The sequence below is a fragment of the Trichechus manatus genome, unplaced genomic scaffold, assembly GCF_000243295.1.
Source record: "Trichechus manatus latirostris isolate Lorelei unplaced genomic scaffold, TriManLat1.0 scaffold00009, whole genome shotgun sequence".
Taxonomy (NCBI): domain Eukaryota; kingdom Metazoa; phylum Chordata; class Mammalia; order Sirenia; family Trichechidae; genus Trichechus; species Trichechus manatus.
Window position 1 is genome coordinate 33359611 of NW_004443945.1, and position 15101 is coordinate 33374711.

A 15101-nucleotide genomic window follows, 5' to 3' on the forward strand; every position below is an offset into this window, starting at 1 on the left:
CACTTTGAGGGACAGAGTAGCAGGGGTAGGGGTCTGGGGACCATGCTTTCAGGGGACATCTAGGTCAACTGGCATAACAAAGCTTATTAAGAAAATGTTCCTCATCCTACATTGGTGAGTGGCATCTGGGGTCTTAAAAGCTTGCAAACCGCCAATTAAGATGCCATCAATTGGTCCCAACCACCTGGAGTAAAAGAGAACGAAGAACGCCAAAGACACAAGGAAAGTATTAGCCCGAGAGACAGAAAGGGCCACAGAAACCAGAGACTTCATCAGCCTGAGACCAGAAGAACTAGATGGTGCCTGGCTACCACCAATGGACGCCCTGACAGGGAACACAAAAGAGACTCCCAGATGGAGCAGGAGAAAGGTAGGGTGCAGAACTCAAATTCTAGTAAGACCAGACTTAATGGTCTGACTGAGACTGGAGGAACCTCAGAGAGCATGGCCCCCAGATTCTCTATCAGCCCAGAACTAGAACAATTCCCAAGGCCAACTCTTTAGACAGGGACTGGACTGGACTGTGGGACACAACGTGATACTTGTGAGGAGTGTGCCTCTTGGCTCAAGTAGATACAACAGACTAAACAGGCAGCTTCTGTCCGGAGGTGAGATAGGAAGGCAGAGTGGGTTAGGAGGTGGTTGAATGGACATGGGGAATCAGGGGTGGAAAGGAGGAGTGTGCTGTCATAGTATGGGGAGAGCAATTACAGTCACGTAACAATGTATATATAAGTTTTTGTATGGGAAAGAGAAAAAAACCTCTATGGGGAAGTTCTACTCTGTCGCATGGGGTGGCTGTGAGTTGAAATCAACTCAACAGCACCAAACAACAACCTGTAGAAAGTCCGAAGTCTAAATATTATGTATCCTATTATGCTTATGTGCATTCTACATCACAATATATTACCATATTCTGGTAGGTAGTTTTCTGTTTGATTTTTTCCTTCATAGTTTTCCTGCTTTCCATGAACAATGTTCTTATTCTCATTTCCTGCTGCTAATCAGCTATGGGTTTAGAACAGACATAATAATAGATTAGGATTTTTCCTAATTTGGCATAGGGCAGAGTACCTCAGTCTACAGACCATAAGCTGACGGACTGCAATAGTCATGGGGCCTTAATGTGGTACTGATTATTTAAAAAATAAAAGAAAAATCAGTATAGGGGTCACTGTTACTAATAAAAAGAGTAACAACTTGGAGTCATGAGACTTCGGTTGGTGTCCTATTAATAACAGAAAGCATTTAATCCCTCTGAGTCTGTTCCCTCATTGGTAAAACAGGAGTGATGATATTCATCCCATAAGGTATTTGTGAGGTCTATAGGATCATGAATTTTTAGGTGCTTTTTATTCTTAAAAATTCGAACAACAAAATGAAAAACAGGGCGGGGGGGTGGGGGGGGAGAAAAGCAAGGCACTAAAATCTGGTGCCAGTTAACACAGGTCCAAGTTCTGTATTTCCCAAGAGCATCACTGTATTTCAAAGGAGAGTAACTGATGCTCAAAATGATAAATACTGTGGTGGCATTATTGCATTATCTTGGGTACTTAGACTCCCTTGGTCCATATACCTATTTTCCAGTTGGTTCTCTAGACTTCTGGTGATTCTATGAGCTACCTGATGGCACTTCAATAAGTTCCTCTTCGGCTCAAATCGGCCAAATCAGGTTTTTATTGCTTAAATAAGAAGCCTTATATGATTCCAAGGCAAAAAGTGTGGCTCTAAGCCTATACAGAGCAAAAGCAGAAATACTAGGAATTATATCACTGGCTCTTAAGTAGAGTATACATCAGAATTATATGGGAAATTCCTTCAAAATATACATGCCCATGGTTCACAGAAAAGGAAACACAAATATCTCTTAAACATGACTCAGCCTCACTCATAGTAAGAGAAATGCTAATTAAAATGACACTAAGATACTACTCATCTATCCAATTGTTAAAAATCCAAAGCTTGAAAACTTTAGTGAAGCTGTCGGGAAACAGGTACTCTCACGTACAGCTGGTGGGAATGCAAAATGTTACAAACCCTACGGAGAGGAATTTGATGATAATTAGCAAAATTACATGTGTTTACTCTCTGACCCAGCAATTTCCTTCTAGGATTCTATTCTAAAGATACGTGAGCAAAATTAAGAAATGATATTTGCATGAAACTATTCATTGCAGCACTATCTGTTATATCAAAAGAGTGGAACCTTGCCTGATGTCCATCAATACCAGACTGGCTGCATTAACCTAGGTATAACCATTCAAAGGAGCTCTGGTAGTGCAATGGTTAAGCACTTGGCTGCTAACAGAAACGTCGGCAGTTCGAATCCACCAGCCACTCTTCGAGAGAAAAGACCTGGCGATCTGCTCCCGTAAAGACCGTTGATGGTGTGTGCTGCTGAATCGATTCTGATTCATAATGACCGTATATGACAGAATAAAACTGCCCCATAAGGTTTCCCAGGTTATAATCTTTACAAGAGCGGACTGCCAGGTCTTTCCTCCCATGGAGCAGCTGGTGGGTTTGAACTCCAACCTTTCGGTTAGCAGCTGAGCGTTAACCATTGCACAACCAGAGCTCCTTACCCCTGAAGACTACAGCCTAGGAAACCCTTTGGGGTAGTTCTACTTTGTCACATGGGGTTGCTATGAGTTGTACCTGACTTGACACAGCAAACAATAATATAACCATTCAATAGAGTCTCATGCAGCAAACTCCAGGATACTGTTAAGTGAAAAATAAGGTGTAGAAAAGTACATAAAAATTGGGGGGTTGGTGGAAGAGATGTGAATACATATGTTGTATATATCCGTTTATATTTTCAGAAAGAATAAACCAAAACTAATAAAAATGTTTACCTATAAGGCAAGGGAGAGAAGGAGGAGGGATTGGATGCAGTGGCAAGATCTTTCTAATTGTACCTTGGTTTATAGTTTTGACTCTAGAACCACGTAAATGTTTTACACGGTTACAGAACAAAATTAAATAAAAAACAAATAACTGATAAACAATGAACCTGATTATCAACTTGGGGCATAACCAAATGGAAAATTATTTTAAGTTACTTTAAACCATGGTACTCTGAACATATATCCTAAGGGGGAAAAATTCCCAGAGAAATTTTAAACTGCACTGAGCAGGCTTCTTGTTTCTGTTACTTTTAATCTTCTTTTGAAACTACCCTATATATGGAGATGTATATGTGTGTATTTGAATAACACAAATGTAACAATGTTAATATCATCTGGAATCAAAATTTGGAGATAAAAGAGATAAAAATATAAAATCAAATTAAGTAAAAATACTTTTCTTCCTTTTAGTGGAAAATGGCTTTTATTTTGAATTGGAAATATCAGCATGAACTCAGGATTTGTTTTTTTTTAGCTTTGTTCACTGAAAACACCTAGAAACAACAACAAACCTCATAGCAGTGAGCACCACAGGAATTATATTAAGTCTCCTTCTTACTCCTAACCCTTACTTTCACCAACACTACTTCTAGTGTTCTAAGCATAAAGCTGCATACATACAACCCTCCTTTTTACATCCATATGGTAGCACACTATTCCACACCTTGCTTTCTCACTTAACAGCGTAGATTTAATCAGTACCCACAAACCTGCTTCATTCACTTCATTGTCTGTCTAGTATTCTCTTGCCAGTCTTCTGCTATTAAAAACAATACTGAAATAGCCTCATATATGGTGTGATGGTTAAGACTGTGTGTCAACTTGGCTGGGCCATGATTCTCAGAGTTTATATGTGATCACTCCCATGATGGAATCTGCTGTGAGTGGCCAATCAGTTGAAAGGGTGTTTCCTTACGGGTATGGCCTGTATCCAAATATAAGCAGACATTCTGGCTCTTTGCTCACTCTGGATCCTGCGGCTGCCTCCTGTTTGTCTGACCTCTGGTTCTCGGGACTTGAGCTATCAGCTTATCTGCCAATCTTGTGATTCACTGATCTTCACAGCCTGTGAGCAGGAGCCCTGCTCTCCGACCTGCTGATCTTGGGCTCACCAGCCCCTGCAACTACGTGAATCAGGAGAAGCCTTGCAGTCTTGCCTGCCAATCTTGGGATTTGTCGATCTTCACAGCCTGTGAGAAAGAGGCCTGCTCTCTGACCTGCTGATCTTGGGTTTGCCAGCCCCTGCGGCTACGTGAATCAGGAGAAGCGTCTATCCTGATCCATGGACTTGGGATGTTCCAGCCTCTACAACTGCGTGAGCCATTTCCTTGATATAAATCTCTCTCTCTGTATATATATATACACACACTTTACTGGTTTTGCTTCCCTAGACGACCCAGTCTAAGACACATGCTTTGCATGCAAAATAAATTCCTAGAAGAAAATTTCTGGCTTAAGGACTACTCTTCCTTGAATCATGTATTCCAACTAGTGAGACTGAATTATCTGAAGTTTCCTAAACCCACAAAGGTCTTTCATGCTCTGGAGATGCTGCCCCCTCTTCCTCTAATGGTCTCTGTTGACAATCTAATTTGAGATGGACTCCAATTCTTCCTGCAAGAGTTTAAGTGTTACCCTCTCTGTAAGCCTTTTTCTTACCCTATTCTCCTGTGTCCACAGGCTACCCCCAATCCAAGCAGACCTAGGACACCTTCCCCGAGTTCTCACTATACCTAGTTAATAATCCCACTGCATGGTAACTGTCTGTACAAATCTATTTCACATCTACACAGTAAATTCATGGAGAACTAGGGCCTTGTGTTTTCATAAATGTAATCCTATTTAATAAATATTTGTCCAATGATTGAATGAATGGACAAATGCATGAAAGAACAAGATCTTCAGCATCTTTCTGCATACAATTTATCATTTAAGCACCAACTCAGTGATGCTTATTTCAATCCCCAAATTCTTTCACCACCAGAAATGATGTATCTTCTCTGTACCCAGCACAGGCTCAACAGACTAAATACTTTTAGAGGTCCCTGGGGGCCTGCTGCAACAAATACACCACAGTACGAAGCTAAAAGAAAAGATTCTTATGGAATAAGTCTGCTGAATTAGCTGATAAAAAGTCTCATCAGAGAATCACTATTTTAAATTACTATGAAAATGACAACTTACCAGTTACCTGTAACTGTAACCTTCCACTGTGGGTATTACTAGTATCAGACCTTGGTGAAGCAGTGGCCATGTCCCAAAATTCAGCTTAAACCTAAAAAAAAAAGTTAATCCGTTTGTGTGTTAGACAAGAGATTGTAATTTTCAATACGACTGAAACTGTTTGAAATCAACTAAGAAGCCACACTTAATAGAGTATTTTCAACCTATCACGTTGACATGTTCACAGTTGTCTTCCATTTAAGACTTAGCACTGTAATACTGCCACAATAAAATATGGCTATTTAACTGTATCTAGGTCAATTTGAGAACAAAAATAAGTGATGATACTAAGAATCCAGGGTCACACATTGATTTAGATATCATGTCTCCTTAGTCTCCTTTAACCTGGAACAGTTCCTCAGTCTTTGTCTTTCATGACCTTGATAGTTTTGGAGAGTACTGGCCAGTTATTTTGGGGCATATCCCTCAATTTGGATTTGTGATCCTGGATTGGATCCTAGACCAGAAAATGGACATTAGTGGGTGTTATGGATTGAACTGTGTCCTCCAAAAATTTGTGTTAACTTGGCTAGGCCAAGTATGGTGTGGTTGTCCACCATTTTGTGATCTGATGTGATTATCCTATGTGTTGTAAACCCTAACCTCTATGATGTCAATGGGGCAGGATTAGAGGTAGGACTCAATCTACAGGATTAGGTTGCACACTGAGTCAATCTCTTTTGAGATATAAAAGAGGAGAGAGACCTCATTACCACCAAGCAAGAAACGCTAGGACCTGGGGTCCTTGCACTGAGAACCTCCTCGACTAGGGGAAGACTGAAGACAAGGACGTTCCCTCAGAGCCAACAGAGACAGAAGGCCTTCTCCTGGAGCTAGCACCCTGAATTTGGACTTTTAGCCTCCAAAACTATGAGAGAATAAATTTCTGTTCGTTAAAGCCAAACAGTTGTGGTATTTCTGCTATAGCAGCACTAGATAACAAAGACAGTGGGAAAATTGGGAAAATTTTCATAACATCTAGATTATAGTACTGTATCAATGTTATTTCCTGATTTTGATCATTGTACCGGCGTTATGTAAAATGTTAACATTTGAGAAATGTGAGTGAAGGTATACAGGAATTCTTTATACGAGGTTGGAAACTTCTCTGTTATGTTTGAATTTCAAAATGAAAAGTTAAAAAAAAATTAAGAGAATATAGTCATTTAAAGGCATTCCAAAAGAATGCCAAGCTTAGACATTCATGGGACAGAAAGGCATGTAAAATTTGCTATGCTAAGCATGAATGTGCAGTGTTCATCTGGGTGGGAAGAAGGAAAACAAATTAGAAAATCTGTCATTCATTTTTTTCCCTTATTAATGATAAGAAACAGTGTGAAATAATCAGAGATGCATGCTTATAGAAAATCTGCAGGAAAGGGCAAAACACAGAGGGAGAAAGATATGGTAAAAAAGGAAATATAAGTTTTTAATAATTTTTAGTAGGTCAAAGATACTGTTTAAGAACAAAAACATGCATTATACGGAACTTTATTTATAAAGCATGAATAACAAATCTGCAGTCAAACCCCTTTTATATCAAGTGAAGTCCCTGGGTGGTGCAAACAGCTAATGTGCTGAACTGCCAACTGAAAGGTTGAAGGTTTGAGTCCAACAGATGTGCCTTCGAAGAAAGGTCTGGTGATCCACTTCTGAAAAATCAGCTATTAAAAACTCTAACTTTTTAATACAGTGAAATCCGTGAGAGCCGAAACTCAAGGGGACTGCCTTGATTTTCCAGGTCTTGCAAGTTTTCCGTCTTTAAGAGGGTACAGTCTTACCACTTTTCTATCTCTCTGTATTAGTGGAGAATATTTGAGTTTTCCTTCTCCGACAGACTTCTGCCTTACAGATTCCGGCTTTCACAGGTTTTACTAAATAGTATCTAGTCCAAACCAAAAAAAAAAAAAACAGACCCACGGCCTTCAAGTCAATTCTGACTAACAGTGACCCTATCTAGTCCAGGTTAACATACTAGATTACGTATGTCCCTAGTAAATGTTGCACTTTTCTCTGTATAGGTAATTATTTTCCAAGTTCTACTCTGCCCCCTGAAATTTTTATTTGAAGAAAATACAGAGTAGAGCTACTTCAGCTTTCTGCTACATGACAAATATCAAGACTCAACTTCTATTCACCCTTAACCTACTAAGGTAAACCAGAACATTCTGAACAAGACTGAGAAATATTAATGTTTATTTTCTTTTTCCCTGTTTGCAGTCTTTTTGATTACCTTGTTTTTCCCTGTTTGAAGTCTTTTCTATGTTCCATTTAGACCCTTCCCCTAAATTCAGGTACCCAATACTCTAAAAATCATTAGGCTCTCTTCACTTGTTTATAGTTACAGATAGATAATTAAATAGACAGACAGACAGATACAGAAATAGATAGGGGCAGACAAAATAAACAGTTGCTTATTAGTTGATTAGCTGATCCTAGTTAATACACATCCACAGGTCCTGAGACCTCAGTCAGGCCAATGCTCTCATCCTGCAGAAATTGAGTTATCACAGAGTGGGATTTCAGTCACATCTGGCAGAAGTCAGATCAGAATGCACAAAGGAAAATAAGAAGACTTTGGAAAATGAAAAGGAAGAAGACTGTCAATCTCCATTTTTAAGCCTCCCAACCTGATCAGCCTCCAAAGGTAACACTAGCCTCTCCACAAAGGAGAATGCTTGGGTGAAGTGAAGTTCTCATTCTCCTGCTCAATCTCAGAACTCAGACACAGAGCAGCAATCTCCTACAGACGGTGAGAGAAAAGTAGTTCCAGCTCAAACAACAGAGGTAAGACCAGAAAGATGAAAATAAGGTAGATGGCGTAAGTGTCCCAAAATGGCAAAGTGGGAACTCCAGCCATGGTCCATGGAGAGAACAAAGACCAATGAAAGGAACATGATAGAAAAGATGGCAAAAGGATCAAGATCCCAGATTTGTCTCTAAGCCAAAGAAACCTGAAGAAAATCCAACCTCCAAGTTCACCACTGTGCCACCAGGGATCTGTAAGTATAAAATACAAATGTCAAAACTTTTAAAAGAAAATATAGTAGAATGGTTTTGTGCCCTCCAGATGGAAGGATTTCTTCAATAAGAGAGAAAGCATACTAACCATAGAAAAAAGAGTGATATTTTTGTTACATGGAAATGGAAAACTTCTGTTTATCAGAAGATGTCATAAAGATAACTAAAAGGCAAAGCACAAACTGGGAGATATTTATAAAACATAAATAACTGAAGATTAATATTCAAACTATATAAAAACATCTACGAATAACAAGAAAAAGAACACGATAGGCAAATGGGCAAAAACCTGAACAGGAATTTTATAGACAAAGAAACTTGTAAGGTCAATAAACATATGAAAAGATGCAGAACGTCATTATGCGTCAGAGAAATACAAGTTAAGACCCCATGAAGTATTTTAACATTCACCAGAATGGTAAAAACTAGGAATTTTGACAGTACAGGTATCCTCTGCTTTTCGAAAGTTCACTTTACATCACTTGGCTTTTAGGAAAGACCTACATTAGTACCTGTTTTTGCTAACTGAAAGGAATATGAAAAGGATTTTCACTTTCATGAAAAAAAGGCGAAAAGCGGAAATGGCGTTCAGTGTTTGTTGTGCAGCGAGCCATTAAAGAGGCAGAGCACACCCCAAGCGGCGAGTGGTGTCACCAAGTTCCTTCCCTGGGAACTACACTCAGCACTTCAGCATCAGGCTATCATAGCTCTGAACTGTGTCTGAGCATCTGTGCTTTATCTTGATTTATTTTGCGCATCCATTAGCACTATGTGTTCTAAGATATCAGAAAAGCCTAAGAGAGCTTGTAAGGGTGTTACAGTTAGCATAAAACTAGATGCAGGTTATTTTTGGGGTCTGGGAACACTCAAAAATTTTTCCTATATAAATCATTGGTAATTGCTTCTTTGCTTTACACCATTTCGACTTACAAAAGGTTTCATAGGAACGCTCTACTTTCAGATAGTGGAGGGAACCTGTATCAAATAATGCTTAAAAAAATGGAGTAGTGGTCACTTTCATACACTGCTAGTAGGTGTCTAAACTGGTGAAACAATACGTGTCTAAATGTTGGAAAACAATTTGGCATTATCATGTAAAGCTGAATATTTACAGGTCCTTCAGTGAGCAATTCCACTCCTAGATACATACTATAAAAAATTTTGGACTTGCTTATCAAGTAAAAGCATTCATCATAATAACAAAAACACTAAACACTACTCAAAGTCCAGTGGTAGAAAAATGGTTAAATGATTAGGATAGCTCACACAACAGAGCACTATACAGCAGTGAGAATGAATTAACTTCAGCTGTAAGCAACAACATGAAAGTATCTTAGGAACATACTAGTGAGGTGAGGGGAGATAAATGGGACTTCTGAGCATTAATATCTTCTCATTCAGTCTTACCTCAACTTTAACATTCTACACCAAAGGTCATCAATAAATTCTTCCAACTCATAATACATGTGGTATGGCCAAATCCACATAGTCCAAAAATAAGTCTCCATGATTATTTTGCTGTTATAAATTTGAATGTGTGTAGTGAGATTTTTTTTTCCTATGTATTTCTGTATGATGCTTGAATGTTTTCCTTGAAATGTATGAAGATTTGTAATTAATTTTAATTAATTATAATAAAATACCATTTGTGCAAGCTTTAAAAAGCTTACAAACACAATGATTATAAAACTCAAAACAACTGGCTACCACTACTGAACATTTTGATCAAGGATTCTACATTAGAATCCTGATCAAAAGGGGGAAATCAGAACAGAATTTCAAATTCTTGTATTCCAGGCTTTCTGGAGCCATGAAGGCTAGATGAATCAATAAAATTCAGACAACCTTTAAACCTTAAACCAAAAATACCTTCTGAAGTCTTCTTAAACCAAACAATAGTTTAGCTTAACTAGTAAAAAGTAGTATCTGCCTTGAGCACTATGTTCTTTTAAGAATTATCTATACGGGATCAAACTGACAACTGCGAGTCAAAAGATGAAACAGAAACCTTAGAGGGCAGTGAGTTTACGTTAACGGGGGAGGAACAAGTCAGAAAAGGAGGGTGAGAATGGTTGTACAACTCGAAGAATGTAATCAATGTCACTGAATTGTCCATGTAGAAACTGCTGAACTAGTGTATATTTTGCTGTGTATATTCTCAACAATTAACAACAAAATAAATAAAATTTTAAAAAGTCAAAAAAAGAAATATTTTTGTGGTAATACTATAAAAAAAAAAGTGGAAGTGATGGGAAAAAAATTCAGGGTATCAATTACTTTGGGTGGGGGGAAGAGGGTAAGGAAGAACATGGGGTTACAGAGGCACACACGTAGCTGTTTAACCATGTTGTTATTGACCTAGTTAAGCTGAATGGTTGGCGCATAAATTTTTGTTTTTATTATTAACTTCCATGTTATATATAATCGGGTATAGTCAAATGAAATCATTTTTAAAACGTTAAAGAATGCATGGAAAGCAAAGAAGTAGAGACAGGAAAGTGTAGATGACTAATTTAGCAAGTTTGATGGTAAGGGAATATGTCTGTGGCCTGTGAACAAAGAGAAGGGAAAGGCATGAAACTTTCACACACATGGCATAGGGTCTTCAAACAAAAAGACAACACTTCTTCTTCAGAGTAATAAATGAGAGACTTAATGATAGGTGAAGGTACTGATTTTATTTGGAGGCAGACAGAAAATCGAGGAACTTCATTAGTGAATTGGACAGGTAATTGTTGAGAATAAAGGAGACAGGTGTAGACTTAGTTATTTGAGAAGAATTTTAAAATTTAAAACTATGGATACCGAGAAATGGTGTCAACGAGCTAAAAAGATTGTTAGCTCTACTACATGAAACTCTCTGTACTCTTATCCCCACCCCCACCCCCACCCCCCAATCGATTTCTCTTTTTATTCTATATAAACCAATCCTCAGATTCAGGAGTACAAGCCTCTGGTAACCAAATAATTGCAAATTTTAACTGCAAAAAAATTGACAGAGATGGTTCAAAATTGGCACCATCCTGGCTTTAAAAGGGAAGATATACAGTAAGTAAAATTATGAATTTCAACATACAATTAGTCTTCACACAACAAAGTTGTGTGGCGCTTAAAATAGAATGTATTTTTATATGCCATGTTTTTATGACAACACAGCACTAAGTCTACATAGGTATAATTAACTATCAACATGATGGAGTTTGATTGTTAAATATTGTCTTAGTTTAAACAAAAATTGTGAAATCACTTACTATGTACCAAGAACTGTGCCAGACACTGAGGATACAAAGATGAGTAAGACACGATTCCTTCTTTCAAGGAGCTCATAGTCCAGTGAGGAGACAAACCTGTAAACAAATAAATTGCTTTTAGTGTGATCCTTACTAACACACATACAAAATGTAAAATAGTAAACCTGGGGTACACAAGGAGGATAATCCAACCTATAGGGATTAGGAAAGGTTTCATAGAGAAGATAACCTTTGAGTATACTGTGTTTTGAAGTGAAATTCTCCAAGCATCATCTAAAGAAAGGATGGAGTGTTTAAAGAACTGATGTATGTAATACAAAGGAACATAAGGATGGTGTGAAGTGATAAGGCTTAACAGGCAACCAGGGTAGGGTCTAAATTGCATAGCACACTATAGAGTAGTTTATATGATATTCTACATATACCATGGATAGTGGTTTAAAGTTTATCTTGAAGGTAACTGATAGACACTAAAGGGTTTCAATAATGAGCATTACACTTTGGAAAAATAATTTTGACAGCACTGATATTAGATTTAAGGTAGCAAATTAATTTGAACTAGGGCATTGTTAGTGGAAAGAAAAAAACTAAGGATATGCATAAGATTTTTCACCAGATGACTATGACATACCTGACGGTTGGAAAGAGGAAGGAGTCTGAACAAATAAAATTTCCCACTTTGCCATCCAGGTGGAGTGTAAGAAGAAGAGCAATCTGGGAAGACAATACTGTGCGAAGTTTTCAAGAGTCAACTCTGGGGACAGACTATTTGGATTTCATTTCCAGTTCTGCCACATAAGAGTCGTGCGACCAAGTTAGCTTCATAGCTCCTCTCTTTAGCAGTAGAACAGGAAGAAAAAAGGCATCTATCTCACGTTGTAATGATGATTAAATCAGATAATACATGTAAAATCCTTAGCACTTGGAGCGTATGACACAAAGTAATCACTCAAAAAGGCTACAACTGTTCTTACTGTGGGAGAAGAAAGGTTAGTAATAAAAGGAAGAGCTTTACTTTGGACATGTTGTTCACAGGAACTGTTAACAACCAGGTGGAGAAATTTAATAGACACCTAGTGGCGTAGTGGTTAAGAGCTGCGTCTGCTAACCAAAAGGCTGGCAGTTCGAATCCACAAGATGCTCCTTGGAAACTCTATAAGGCAGTTCTACCCTATCCTATAGGGTTGCTATAAGTCGGAATCGACTAGATGGCAACGGGTTTGTTTGTTTTTTTTTTAACGTATATAAGTATGCAGCTCAGGAAACAGGTCTACGGAGAAGAACTATCTTGTAGTTAGTCCTTGCAGGGGGTATTAAATTCACGGAAGAATATGGGCTTGTTCACGGAGGAGATATTTTTGGATAAATGCTGAGTGGAATCAGTGAGAGTGCTGATCAACTACTGCTGAGAAGTACTAATACAGATATGAGTACTTATCACAAATCCACAGGGACAACAATCTGAATGACGATATGACTTTTCTTCAGCTATCCTTGGTCCCCAGGATAAAAGGAGAGAGAACTATAGGGCCAATTCTAGTTCAGGGATTTATAAAGTGAGTGTGATGGTGGGAAAAAAAAAAAAAAGTCTAAATTTTAATAAATCTTAAAGCAAATTTGGTTATTTATGCAAATGAATTAAGGTCATAATCTATGCCTAGAGGCTATGGCCAGTTATATATAAGCTGATTATGTCAGTTCAACCCTTGAAAAATGCCACAGGGCAGTATAAATGTTCACTATTATTCAACTACAAAGAAAACAGTCTTAAATGTACATAATAAACTACATTTCCAGTTCTTGAGATTACAGATCTACTAAATCATCACTTAAAAGATGTATCTTAACTGCCTTACTTCAAGATCTCTTTTTTTTTTTGTACTTTAGATGAAGGTTTACAGAACAAACTAGCTTTTCATTAAACAGTTAGTACACTTATTGTTTTGTGACACTGGTTACCAACCCCACAATATGTCAATACTCTCTCTTCTCGACCTTGGATTCCCTATTACCAGCCTTCCTGCCCCTCCTGCCTTCTAGTCCTTGCCCCTGGGCTGGCGTGCCCCTTCAGCCTCATTTTGTTTTATGGGCCTGTCTAATCTTTGGATGAAGGGCGAACCTCAGGAGTGAATTCAGTACTGAGCTGAAAGTGTGTCCGGGGGCCATATTCTCAGAGCTTCTCCAGTCTGTCAGGCCAGTAAGTCTGGTCTTTTATCAGTCAGAATTTTGTTCTACATTTTTCTCCAGCTGTCTGGGACCCTCTACTGTGATCCCTGTCAGAGCAGTGGTGGTGGTAGTCAGGCACCATCTAGTTGTACTGGACTCTGTCTGGTGGAGGCTGTGGTAGTTGTGGTCCATTAGTCCTTTGGACTAATCTTTCCCTTGTGTCTTTAGTTTTCTTCATTCTCCCTAGCTTCTAACTGGGTGAGATGAGTGGAGTATCTCAGATGGCCGCTCACCGGCTTTTAAGACCTCAGATGCTACTCACTGAAGTAGAATGTGGAACACTTTCTTTATAAACTATGTTATGCCAGTTGAGCTAGATGTTGCCCAAGACCATGGTCCCCAAAGCCCCCAGCCCAGGAATTCAGTCCCTCAAGGAGTTTGGATGTGTCTATGGAGCTTCCGTGACCTTTCCTTGTACAAGTTGTGCTGGTTTCCCCAGTATTGTGTACTGTCTCACCCTTCACCAAAGATACCACTTATTTCGTGCCTATTTAGTATTTCCCCCACACCCCTCCCATCCCTTGTAACCAACAAAGATTGTTACTTTTTGTGTAAACTTTTTCATGAGTTTTTACAATAGAGGTCTCATACACTTGTCCTTTTGTGACTGACTTATTTTACTCAGCATAATGTCCTCCAGTTTCATCCATGTTATGAGATGCTTCATAGATTCATCATTGTTCTTTATTGTTGTGTGGCACTCCATTATGTGTATGTACCATAGTTTGTTTATCCACTCATCTGTTGATGGGTATCTAGGTTGTTTCCATCTTTTTGCTATTGTGAACAATGCTGTAATGAACATGGGTGTGCATATGTTTATTCATGTGACGGCTCCTATTTCTCTAGGATATATTCTAAGCAGTAGGATTTCTGCATCATACGGTATTTCTATTTCTAGCTTTCTAAGGAAGTGCCATATCGTTTTGCAAAATGGTTGTACCATTTTGCATTCCTACCAGCAGTGCATAAGAGTTCCAATCTTCCCACAGCCTCAACGTTTATTTTCTGTTTTTCTGATTTGTGCCAGTAACGCCGGAGTGAGATGGTATCTCATTTTGGTTTTGATTTGCATTTCTCTAACGGCTAGTGACCGCAAGCATTTCCTCAAGATCTCATTCTTAAGTCAGAAGGAAAACTTAAAAAAAAATTGTAATAATTAAGATTTGATTCATTTGCATGCTATTATTGTTGTTTGGCGCCACTGAGTCAGTTCTGACTCATATAGTGATCCCATGTACAACAAAATGAAACACTGCCTGGTCCTGTGCCATCCTCACAATCGTTGTTATGCTTGAGCCCACTGTTGCAGCCACTATGTCAACACATCTCGTTGAGGGTATTCCTCTTTTTCACTGACCCTCTATAAGCTTGATGTCCTTCTCCAGGGATTGGTCCCTCCTGATAACATGTCCAAAGTATGTGAGATGAAGTCTAGCCATGCTTGCTTCTAAGGAGTATTCTGGCTGTA

At 38.5% G+C, this 15101-nt stretch overlaps 1 protein-coding gene across 6 annotated transcripts in view; it reads right to left on the minus strand.

Annotated features, from left to right (window-relative positions):
- The window catches only part of WWP1 (WW domain containing E3 ubiquitin protein ligase 1), a 144929-nt gene that overhangs the window by 92133 nt on the left and 37695 nt on the right, over window positions 1-15101 (minus strand). For 2 of the 6 annotated variants that reach the window (XM_023726106.1, XM_004370793.2), the window contains exons 2-3: window positions 11405-11500; window positions 5094-5184 (exon numbers count right to left, since the gene is read on the minus strand). In XM_023726106.1, coding sequence (XP_023581874.1) covers window positions 5094-5163 — 70 coding nt within the window. In that variant the 5' untranslated portion in view covers window positions 5164-5184; window positions 11405-11500. Of the gene's footprint in view, window positions 1-5093; window positions 5185-11404; window positions 11501-12035; window positions 12954-15101 lie in introns of those variants that run through there. The other 4 variants (XM_023726108.1, XM_023726104.1, XM_023726107.1 and 1 more) reach the window with 3 other exon arrangements.